General features: G+C 36.2%; 1 protein-coding gene across 1 annotated transcript in view; it reads right to left on the bottom strand.

The window, feature by feature from the left end:
• LOC144453371 (WD repeat-containing protein 27-like) overlaps nucleotides 1-12,643 on the bottom strand; it is a 174,869-nt gene that overhangs the window by 113,173 nt on the left and 49,053 nt on the right. Inside the window, exon 15 of the mRNA XM_078144648.1 lies at nucleotides 5,651-5,740. Within this exon, the coding sequence (XP_078000774.1) occupies nucleotides 5,651-5,740 (90 nt within the window). The remainder of the gene's footprint in view (nucleotides 1-5,650; nucleotides 5,741-12,643) is intronic.

Here is a 12,643-nt window from a genome sequence, read left to right as displayed (position 1 = left end):
ATGACTTCTACAGAGTAAAATATATCATGTCCAGTGTATTTCATAAATGACTTCTACAGAGTAAAATATATCATGTCCAGTGTATTTCATAAATGACTTCTACAGAGTAAAATATATCATGTCCAGTGTATTTCATATATGACTTCTACAGAGTAAAATATATCATGTCCAGTGTATTTCATAAATGACTTCTACAGAGTAAAATATATCATGTCCAGTGTATTTCATAAATGACTTCTACAGAGTAAAATATATCATGTCCAGTGTATTTCATAAATGACTTCTATAGAGTAAAATATATCATGTCCAGTGTATTTCATAAATGACCTCTCTACAGAGTAAAATATATCATGTCCAGTGTATTTCATAAATGACTTCTACAGAGTAAAATATATAATGTCCAGTGTATTTCATAAATGACTTGAGTAAAATAGATCATGTCCAGTGTATTTCATAAATGACTTCTACAGAGTAAAATAGATCATGTCCAGTGTATTTCATAAATGACCTCTCTACAGTAAAATAAATCATGTCCAGTGTATTTCATAAATGACTTCTACAGAGTAAAATAGATCAAGTCCAGTGTATTTCATAAATGACTTCTACAGAGTAAAATATATCATGTCCAGTGTATTTCATAAATGACTTCTATAGAGTAAAATATATCATGTCCAGTGTATTTCATAAATGACTTCTATAGAGTAAAATATATCATGTCCAGTGTATTTCATAAATGACTTCTACAGAGTAAAATATATCATGTCCAGAGTATTTCATAAATGACTTCTACAGAGTAAAATATATCATGTCCAGAGTATTTCATAAATGACTTCTACAGAGTAAAATATATCATGTCCAGTGTATTTCATAAATGACTTCTACAGAGTAAAATATATCATGTCCAGTGTATTTCATAAATGACTTCTACAGAGTAAAATATATCATGTCCAGAGTATTTCATAAATGACTTCTACAGAGTAAAATATATCATGTCCAGAGTATTTCATAAATGACTTCTACAGAGTAAAATATATCATGTCCAGTGTATTTCATAAATGACTTCTACAGAGTAAAATATATCATGTCCAGTGTATTTCATAAATGACTTCTACAGAGTAAAATACATCATGTCCAGTGTATTTTATAAATGACTTCTACAGAGTAAAATATATCATGTCCAGTGTATTTCATAAATGACTTCTACAGAGTAAAATACATCATGTCCAGTGTATTTTATAAATGACTTCTACAGAGTAAAATATATCATGTCCAGTTATTTCATAAATGACTTCCATACAGTAAAATATCGCCAATGGTGTTGTAGCACAACTGTAGTTTTTAAAAATGTTTATCCATATACTAGTCCATGCTAACAATAGGTGTTCATTTGTTGAATGAATATCCAGTTGCCTATCCAACCATGTTGCTATCTTTGTGATATACGCAATCATTTTGGCTGTGGCTATGGACGTAGTCATGTTGCTAGATATATTTGCATACATTTTTTTGAATGTTTATTCAATTGTCTATTAATCCTGGTTGTTATCTTTGTGAAATACATGACAGTTTGGCTGTTGCTATGAGCGTGGACATGGTTGCTAGGGATATTTGCATACATTATAAATAATGTTTACTCACTTGCCTACCAGAAGATGTTATTTAATCAAAAAATACTGCCATTTGGTTGTTGCTAAGGGTGTGGTCATGGTTGCTAGGGCCAATTTTGTAAAAATGTTTTGAAGAAAATCTGCATAATAACACTTTCAGAAACATCTCACCAAGTTTCAGACTCACTGACCAAGTACTTTTTGAGATATGTTTTCAACAAAAAATGAACATTTTTACACCTCATTTGCATATCACTCATGGAATCAATTTATGCTTAATAATATTTCTTCGTCCATATATCGCTAGATGCATTCCCATTAAATTTCAGCCCAATCTGCTCAGTGGTTTTAGAATTAAAGATTTTTGATTAAAAAGAAACATTTTTAGCCCCAATTTGCATATCACTGAACAATTCTTAAAAATAGCGCCAATGGCATTGTAGCACAACTGTACAGTTTTTAAAAATGTTTTCCCATGTGCTGATCCACGCTAGGTATAGAAGTTCATTTGCTGAACGATTATCCATACATTATTAAATGTTTATTCATTTGTCTATTTATCCCTGTTATCTTTGCAATATATGCAATCACTTGGCTGTTGCTATGGGCGTGATCTTGTTGCTAGGCACATTTGCATACATTTTTGAATGTTTATTCATTTGTCTATAAATCCGTATTATCTTTGCAATATATGTGATCATTTGGCTGTTGCTATGGGCGTGGTCTTGTTGATAGGCACATTTGCATACATTTTCTGAAAGTTTATTCATTTGTGTGTTATCTTTGCAAAATATGTGATCATTTGGCTGTTGCTATGGGCGTGGCATGTTGCTAGGCATATTTGCATACATTTTTTTGAATGGTTATTCATTTGTCTATCAATTCCTATTGTTATCTTTGCAATATATGTGACTATTTGGTTGTTGCTATGGTCGTGGTCTTGTTGCTAGGCAAATTACATACATTTTTTGAATGTTTATCCAATTGTCTATTCATCCCCATGGTTATTCTTTGTAAAATACACCACCGATTGGCTGTTGCTATGGGCGTGGTTTTGTTGCTAGGCAAATTTACATACATTTTTGGAATGTTCATTCAATTATCTATTAATCTCTGTTGTTATCATTGCAATATATCTGATCATTTGGCTGTTGCTATGGGCGTGGTCTTGTTGCTAGGCATATTTGCAAACATTTTATGAATGCTCAAACACCCCTAAGAACGTTCCCACCAAATTTCAGACCAATCTGCCCAATAGTTTTTGAGTAAGTTTTTTGACCAAAAATTACATTTTTCGACCCAAATCAACACCGGTAGTAAGATCATTTTGATTTTAACAATTTCCCAACTAGACACCCAAGGTAATACTCCCATCAAATATCATGGTAATCGGTACATGCAGGAAATTTAACCTGCCAAACACAGTATGATCATGGAGGTCTTGATATGACTTTTTCTTTCGCCATAAAATGTGTGACTTCTTATTCTTTGTACAAACTGTGTTTTGGAATGCCTAAGGATTATGCATTTATATGAACCTGTTTTAATCATAGTGTCTAAGATTTAATTCAGCTGTGCTAAAAACAGGCCTAGGTTGCCAAGCAACCTTAAACAGATGTTAATCTTTATGCCATTGACACTAGCATGTGAAGTAGCCCATAAAAGATTGAATGATTTCATTGCATCAATAAAACAAGAATTTTTCATTTCCAGGCTGAAATCAAAGCATTTTGTAATACAACAAATCACATTTTGAAACGTAAAATGCACATTTCTGATGCGATCATTTTCATTTGAACAATTTCCCAACTAGACACCCAAGGTAATGGACCCAAATATCATGGCAATTGGTTCAGCGGTTTTTGACTTTAAATTGTTTACACACACACACACACACACACACACACACACACACACACACACACACACACACACACACACACACACATCCACAAACACACACACACACACACACACACAGACAGACACACACACACATCCACACACACACACACACACACACACACACACACACACACACACACACACACACACATGCACACACACATATGCACACAGACAGACAGACGCCGGGCGATCCCTATAGCACTACTGAACCTCGATCAGTTCAGTTAATAAAACAAGAATCTTTCATTTCCAGGCTGAAATCAAAGCATTTTGTAATACAACAAATCACATTTTCAAACATAAAATGCACATTTCTGATGCGATCATTTTCATTTGAACAATTTCCCAACTAGACACCTAAGGTAAATAACCCGCCAAATATCATGGCAATCGGTTCAGCGTTTTTTTACTTTAAGTTGTTTACACACACACACACACACACACACACACACACACACACACACACACACACACACACACACACACACACACACACACACACACACACACACACACACACACACACACACACAGAAAGACAGACAGACAGATGTCGGGTGATCCCTATGGCATTACTGAACCTCAGTTTAGTTGTGCTAAAAAGCCAAATCAATCTATAGAACATGGTAAAATTGTCATTGAAAGAAGATTCATTACTCTCAGATAAATTCTGACTATACTAACTGAGACAATAAGCTACCCTCTATGTTGTCATAATCCTGAAGTGGGAGAACAATAGGCAGTACAACTGTAAATTCATGGCTGCTCAGGTCGCTGCTGATTGCCAGTTTTAACTCTTTTTGTTTCTCACTTACCATGCAATTTTGAATAGATAGCTGGGATTTACTAGACATATAAAGAACATTATTCAAGGTTGTGGTATGGGCCATTTTGAATCACCTTTAATGAACATTGAAAGGCATTGTCCCAGTTGTGCTGTTCAAGTCACCAGCTGGCAGTAGAAACAGGGTCAGTGTAAAGGATTTGATTGTACAGAGAGGGTTAGTGAACTATGTGAGTTTTGTTCTATGGAGGACGAGTTTCATTTTGTTTTGAGATCTCACTTTATCAAAGTTATAGGGAAAACTTACTACCACAGTGGGCATTTTGATATCCAAGTCAACAGTATTGGTAAATCTTTTTTCAAGTAGCGATATTAAAATTATACGTAACCTGGCAAAATTTGTCCACCAAGCATTTGTATTAAGGAAGGAAGCTGTCTCAGGGATCTGTAATAGTTAAGTTTTTCTTGAGTATATGATTTATTCATTGAATATATTTGATATGCATCATTTTCTTTGCTTTGGGCCAGTGGCCAAAAGGCAATACAAAGCATACTCCTCTCCGACTCTTCCCTATTGTTTCAACTGTGCTTTCAATTTCATTTAGCGGAAAAATTTTTTAGTTAATGGGACACTTTTACACAAAGAAAGTGTCTGTATACTGTTAATCCAAGAAAGAAACTGTCCGCTAACATTTTAAACTCATGAACTGTCCGAAGCTTGTTAATCATTTCTATGGCACTGTCCCCACCTGCGCCTCAGACAAAATAATGGAGCTTTACCCAACACTGTCAAATTATTTTCAGTTAATGGCTGAGGATGTGTCCTATAACTATCATCAGTTAATGGCTGAGGATTGTGTCCTATAACTATCATCAGTTAATGGCTGAGGATGTGTCCTATAACTATCATCAGTTAATGGCTGAGGATGTGTCCTATAACTATCATCAGTTAATGGCTGAGGATGTGTCCTATAACTATCATCAGTTAATGGCTGAGGATGTGTCCTATAACTATCATCAGTTAATGGCTGAGGATGTGTCCTATAACTATCATCAGTTAATGGCTGAGGATGTGTCCTATAACTATCATCAGTTAATGGCTGAGGATGTGTCCTATAACTATCATCAGTTAATGGCTGAGGACGTGTCCTATAACTATCATCAGTTAATGGCTGAGGACGTGTCCTATAACTATCAGATAAAAACATGTTATCAATTACTGATATACTTCACAAAATACTGGTGAAGATAGATGGTATAGTTATCACTACTAGAGTTGATACCAAACACAATACTATTTGTACAGATCAAATCATACATTATTTGGGTGAGACAATAAAAGTTGATTTACCAGTAAATGCAGTGCCTTTACCAGTCAAAGGCATCTTAAATACTTGAGATGATTTATTGGAGAGAGCAGCAGCTAGATTTTGACCATCATCTGAAATGAAGTAACCAGACAATGTAAACTAAACATCCTGACATGCCATAACAAGACATGTGACATACTATTCACTAGAGGTTTTTAGGATTTCTCCTTAATAATATTCTAAAATGTCCCAAAGAACAAAATTTCACTTGACACAGAGACCACAATTTTCAGCATTCCACTGCTTTGGGGTCTGCTTCTGAATCACTAGTTCTATTATGTTGTACACTCACTGCTTTGGGGTCTACATCACTAGTTCTATATATGTTGTACACTCACTGCTTTGGGGTCTACATCACTAGTTCTATATATGTTGTACACTCACTGCCTTAGGGTCTACATCACTAGTTCTATATATGTTGTACACTCACTGCTTTGGGGTCTACATCACTAGTTCTATATATGTTGTACACTGAATGCTTTGGGGTCTACATCACTAGTTCTATATATGTTGTACACTCACTGCTTTGGGGTCTACATCACTAGTTCTATATATGTTGTACACTCACTGCTTTGGGGTCTACATCACTAGTTCTATATATGTTGTACACTCACTGCCTTAGGGTCTACATCACTAGTTCTATATATGTTGTACACTCACTGCTTTGGGGTCTACATCACTAGTTCTATATATGTTGTACACTCACTGCTTTGGGGTCTACATCACTAGTTCTATATATGTTGTACACTCACTGCTTTGGGGTCTACTTCACTAGTTCTATATATGTTGTACACTCACTGCCTTAGGGTCTACTTCACTAGTTCTATATATGTTGTACACTGAATGCTTTGGGGTCTACATCACTAGTTCTATATATGTTGTACACTCAATGCTTTGGGGTCTACTTCACTAGTTCTATATATGTTGTACACTCACTGCCTTAGGGTCTACTTCACTAGTTCTATATATGTTGTACACTCACTGCCTTAGGGTCTACTTCACTAGTTCTATATATGTTGTACACTCACTGCCTTAGGGTCTACTTCACTAGTTCTATATATGTTGTACATTCACTGCTTTGGGGTCTACTTCACTAGTTCTATATATGTTGTACACTCACTGCTTTGGGGTCTACATCACTAGTTCTATATATGTTGTACACTGAATGCTTTGGGGTCTACTTCACTAGTTCTATATATGTTGTACACTCACTGCCTTAGGGTCTACTTCACTAGTTCTATATATGTTGTACATTCACTGCCTTAGGGTCTACTTCACTAGTTCTATATATGTTGTACATTCACTGCTTTGGGGTCTACTTCACTAGTTCTATATATGTTGTACACTCACTGCTTTGGGGTCTACATCACTAGTTCTATATATGTTGTACACTGAATGCTTTGGGGTCTACTTCACTAGTTCTATATATGTTGTACACTCACTGCCTTAGGGTCTACTTCACTAGTTCTATATATGTTGTACATTCACTGCCTTAGGGTCTACTTCACTAGTTCTATATATGTTGTACACTCACTGCCTTAGGGTCTACTTCACTAGTTCTATATATGTTGTACATTCACTGCTTTGGGGTCTACTTCACTAGTTCTATATATGTTGTACACTCACTGCCTTGGGGTCTACATCACTAGTTCTATATATGGTGTACACTGAATGCTTTGGGGTCTACTTCACTAGTTCTATATATGTTGTACACTCACTGCCTTGGGGTCTACTTCACTAGTTCTATATATGTTGTACATTCACTGCTTTGGGGTCTACTTCACTAGTTCTATATATGTTGTACACTCAATGCTTTGGGGTCTACTTCACTAGTTCTATATATGTTGTACACTCACTGCCTTAGGGTCTACATCACTAGTTCTATATATGTTGTACACTCACTGCTTTGGGGTCTACTTCACTAGTTCTATATATGTTGTACACTCACTGCCTTAGGGTCTACATCACTAGTTCTATATATGTTGTACACTCAATGCTTTGGGGTCTACATCACTAGTTCTATATATGTTGTACACTCAATGCTTTGGGGTCTACATCACTAGTTCTATATAATTATGTTGTACACTCACTGCTTTGGGGTCTACTTCACTAGTTCTAGATATGTTGTACACTCACTGCTTTGGGGTCTACTTCACTAGTTCTAGATATGTTGTACACTCACTGCTTTGGGGTCTACATCACTAGTTCTATTATGTTGTACATTCACTGCTTTGGGGTCTACTTCACTAGTTCTATATATGTTGTACACTCACTGCTTTGGGGTCTACTTCACTAGTTCTATATATGTTGTACACTCAATGCTTTGGGGTCTACATCACTAGTTCTATATATGTTGTACACTGAATGCTTTGGGGTCTACTTCACTAGTTCTATATATGTTGTACACTCAATGCTTTGGGGTCTACTTCACTAGTTCTATATATGTTGTACATTCACTGCCTTAGGGTCTACATCACTAGTTCTATATATGTTGTATACTCACTGCCTTAGGGTCTACTTCACTAGTTCTATATATGTTGTACATTCACTGCTTTGGGGTCTACTTCACTAGTTCTATATATGTTGTACACTCACTGCTTTGGGGTCTACATCACTAGTTCTATATATGTTGTATACTCACTGCCTTAGGGTCTACTTCACTAGTTCTATATATGTTGTACATTCACTGCTTTGGGGTCTACTTCACTAGTTCTATATATGTTGTACACTCACTGCTTTGGGGTCTACATCACTAGTTCTATATATGTTGTACACTCACTGCTTTGGGGTCTACATCACTAGTTCTATATATGTTGTACACTCACTGCTTTGGGGTCTACTTCACTAGTTCTATATATGTTGTATACTCACTGCTTTGGGGTCTACTTCACTAGTTCTATATATGTTGTATACTCACTGCTTTGGGGTCTACTTCACTAGTTCTATATATGTTGTATACTCACTGCTTTGGGGTCTACATCACTAGTTCTATATATGTTGTACACTCACTGCTTTGGGGTCTACTTCACTAGTTCTATATATGTTGTACACTCACTGCTTTGGGGTCTACTTCACTAGTTCTATATATGATGTACACTCACTGCTTTGGGGTCTACATCACTAGTTCTATATATGTTGTACACTGAATGCTTTGGGGTCTACATCACTAGTTCTATATATGTTGTACACTCAATGCTTTGGGGTCTACTTCACTAGTTCTATATATGTTGTACACTCACTGCCTTAGGGTCTACATCACTAGTTCTAGATATGTTGTACACTCACTGCTTTGGGGTCTACATCACTAGTTCTATATATGTTGTACACTCACTGCTTTGGGGTCTACTTCACTAGTTCTATATATGTTGTACACTCACTGCTTTGGGGTCTACATCACTAGTTCTATATATGTTGTACACTCACTGCCTTAGGGTCTACTTCACTAGTTCTATATATGTTGTACATTCACTGCTTTGGGGTCTACTTCACTAGTTCTATATATGGTGTACACTCACTGCTTTGGGGTCTACATCACTAGTTCTATATATGTTGTACATTCACTGCTTTGGGTCTACATCACTAGTTCTATATATGTTGTACACTCACTGCTTTGGGGTCTACTTCACTAGTTCTATATATGTTGTACACTCACTGCTTTGGGGTCTACATCACTAGTTCTATATATGGTGTACACTCACTGCTTTGGGGTCTACTTCACTAGTTCTATATATGTTGTACACTCAATGCTTTGGGGTCTACATCACTAGTTCTATATATGGTGTACACTCACTGCTTTGGGGTCTACATCACTAGTTCTATATATGTTGTACACTCACTGCTTTGGGGTCTACATCACTAGTTCTATATATGTTGTACATTCACTGCTTTGGGGTCTACTTCACTAGTTCTATATATGTTGTACACTCAATGCTTTGGGGTCTACATCACTAGTTCTATATATGTTGTACACTCAATGCTTTGGGGTCTACTTCACTAGTTCTATATATGTTGTACACTCACTGCCTTAGGGTCTACATCACTAGTTCTATATATGTTGTACATTCACTGCTTTGGGGTCTACATCACTAGTTCTATATATGGTGTACACTCACTGCTTTGGGGTCTACATCACTAGTTCTATATATGTTGTACACTCACTGCTTTGGGGTCTACTTCACTAGTTCTATATATGTTGTACACTCACTGCTTTGGGGTCTACTTCACTAGTTCTAGATATGTTGTACACTCAATGCATTGGGGTCTACAACACTAGTTCTATGTTGTACACTCACTGCTTTGGGGTCTACTTCACTAGTTCTATATATGTTGTACATTCACTGCTTTGGGGTCTACATCACTAGTTCTATATATGTTGTACACTCACTGCTTTGGGGTCTACATCACTAGTTCTATATATGTTGTACACTCACTGCCTTGGGGTCTACTTCACTAGTTCTATATATGGTGTACATTCACTGCTTTGGGGTCTACATCACTAGTTCTATATATGTTGTACACTCACTGCTTTGGGGTCTACATCACTAGTTCTATATATGTTGTATACTCAATGCTTTGGGGTCTACTTCACTAGTTCTATATATGTTGTACATTCACTGCTTTGGGGTCTACATCACTAGTTCTATATATGTTGTACACTCACTGCTTTGGGGTCTACTTCACTAGTTCTATATATGTTGTACACTCAATGCTTTGGGGTCTACTTCACTAGTTCTATATATGTTGTACACTCACTGCTTTGGGGTCTACTTCACTAGTTTTATATATGTTGTACACTCACTGCTTTGGGGTCTACATCACTAGTTCTATATATGTTGTACACTCACTGCTTTGGGGTCTACTTCACTAGTTCTATATATGTTGTACACTCACTGCTTTGGGTCTACATCACTAGTTCTATATATGTTGTACACTCACTGCTTTGGGTCTACATCACTAGTTCTATATATGTTGTACACTCACTGCTTTGGGTCTACATCACTAGTTCTATATATGTTGTACACTCACTGCCTTGGGGTCTACTTCACTAGTTCTATATATGGTGTACACTGAATGCTTTGGGGTCTACTTCACTAGTTCTATATATGTTGTACATTCAATGCTTTGGGGTCTACTTCACTAGTTCTATATATGTTGTACACTCACTGCTTTGGGGTCTACATCACTAGTTCTATATATGTTGTACACTCACTGCCTTGGGTCTACATCACTAGTTCTATATATGTTGTACACTGAATGCTTTGGGGTCTACTTCACTAGTTCTATATATGTTGTACACTGAATGCTTTGGGGTCTACATCACTAGTTCTATATATGTTGTACACTCAATGCTTTGGGGTCTACTTCACTAGTTCTATATATGGTGTACACTGAATGCTTTGGGGTCTACATCACTAGTTCTATATATGTTGTACACTCACTGCTTTGGGGTCTACATCACTAGTTCTATATATGTTGTACACTCAATGCTTTGGGGTCTACTTCACTAGTTCTATATATGTTGTACACTCACTGCTTTGGGGTCTACATCACTAGTTCTATATATGTTGTACACTCAATGCTTTGGGGTCTACTTCACTAGTTCTATATATGTTGTACACTCAATGCTTTGGGGTCTACTTCACTAGTTCTATATATGTTGTACACTCACTGCTTTGGGGTCTACATCACTAGTTCTATATATGTTGTACACTGAATGCTTTGGGGTCTACTTCACTAGTTCTATATATGTTGTACACTCAATGCTTTGGGGTCTACTTCACTAGTTCTATATATGGTGTACACTGAATGCTTTGGGGTCTACATCACTAGTTCTATATATGTTGTACATTCACTGCCTTAGGGTCTACTTCACTAGTTCTATATATGTTGTACACTCACTGCCTTAGGGTCTACTTCACTAGTTCTATATATGTTGTACACTCAATGCTTTGGGGTCTACTTCACTAGTTCTATATATGTTGTACACTCACTGCCTTGGGGTCTACTTCACTAGTTCTATATATGGTGTACATTCACTGCTTTGGGGTCTACTTCACTAGTAGTTCTATATATGTTGTACATTCACTGCTTTGGGGTCTACTTCACTAGTTCTATATATGTTGTACACTCACTGCTTTGGGGTCTACTTCACTAGTTCTATATATGTTGTACATTCACTGCTTTGGGGTCTACTTCACTAGTTCTATATATGTTGTACACTCAATGCATTGGGGTCTACATCACTAGTTCTAGATATGTTGTACACTCACTGCTTTGGGGTCTACATCACTAGTTCTATATATGGTGTACATTCACTGCTTTGGGGTCTACTTCACTAGTTCTATATATGTTGTACACTCAATGCTTTGGGGTCTACATCACTAGTTCTATATATGTTGTACATTCACTGCTTTGGGGTCTACTTCACTAGTTCTATATATGTTTACAAGCTAGTACAGTTAAGCTATTACAGTTTACAAGCTATTCCAGTTTACAAGCTATTACAGTTTACAAGCTATTAGTTTACAAGCTATTACAGTTTACAAGCTATTACAGTTTACAAGCTATTACAGTTTACAAGCTATTAGTTTACAAGCTATTACAGTTTACAAGCTATTACAGTTTACAAGCTATTACAGTTTACAAGCTATTAGTTTACAAGCTATTACAGTTTACAAGCTATTACAGTTTACAAGCTATTCCAGTTTACAAGCTATTACAGTTTACAAGCTATTAGTTTACAAGCTATTACAGTTTACAAGCTATTACAGTTTACAAGCTATTACAGTTTACAAGCTATTACAGTTTACAAGCTATTAGTTTACAAGCTATTACAGTTTACAAGCTATTACAGTTTACAAGCTATTACAGTTTACAAGCTATTAGTTTACAAGCTATTACAGTTTACAAGCTATTCCAGTTTACAAGCTATTACAGTTTACAAGCTATTAGTTTACAAGCTATTACAGTTTACA

The sequence above is a fragment of the Glandiceps talaboti genome, chromosome 2, assembly GCF_964340395.1.
Source record: "Glandiceps talaboti chromosome 2, keGlaTala1.1, whole genome shotgun sequence".
Lineage (NCBI taxonomy): Eukaryota > Metazoa > Hemichordata > Enteropneusta > Spengelidae > Glandiceps > Glandiceps talaboti.
Note: the sequence above shows the minus strand (reverse complement) of the source record. Positions and strands in the feature narration are given on the sequence as shown.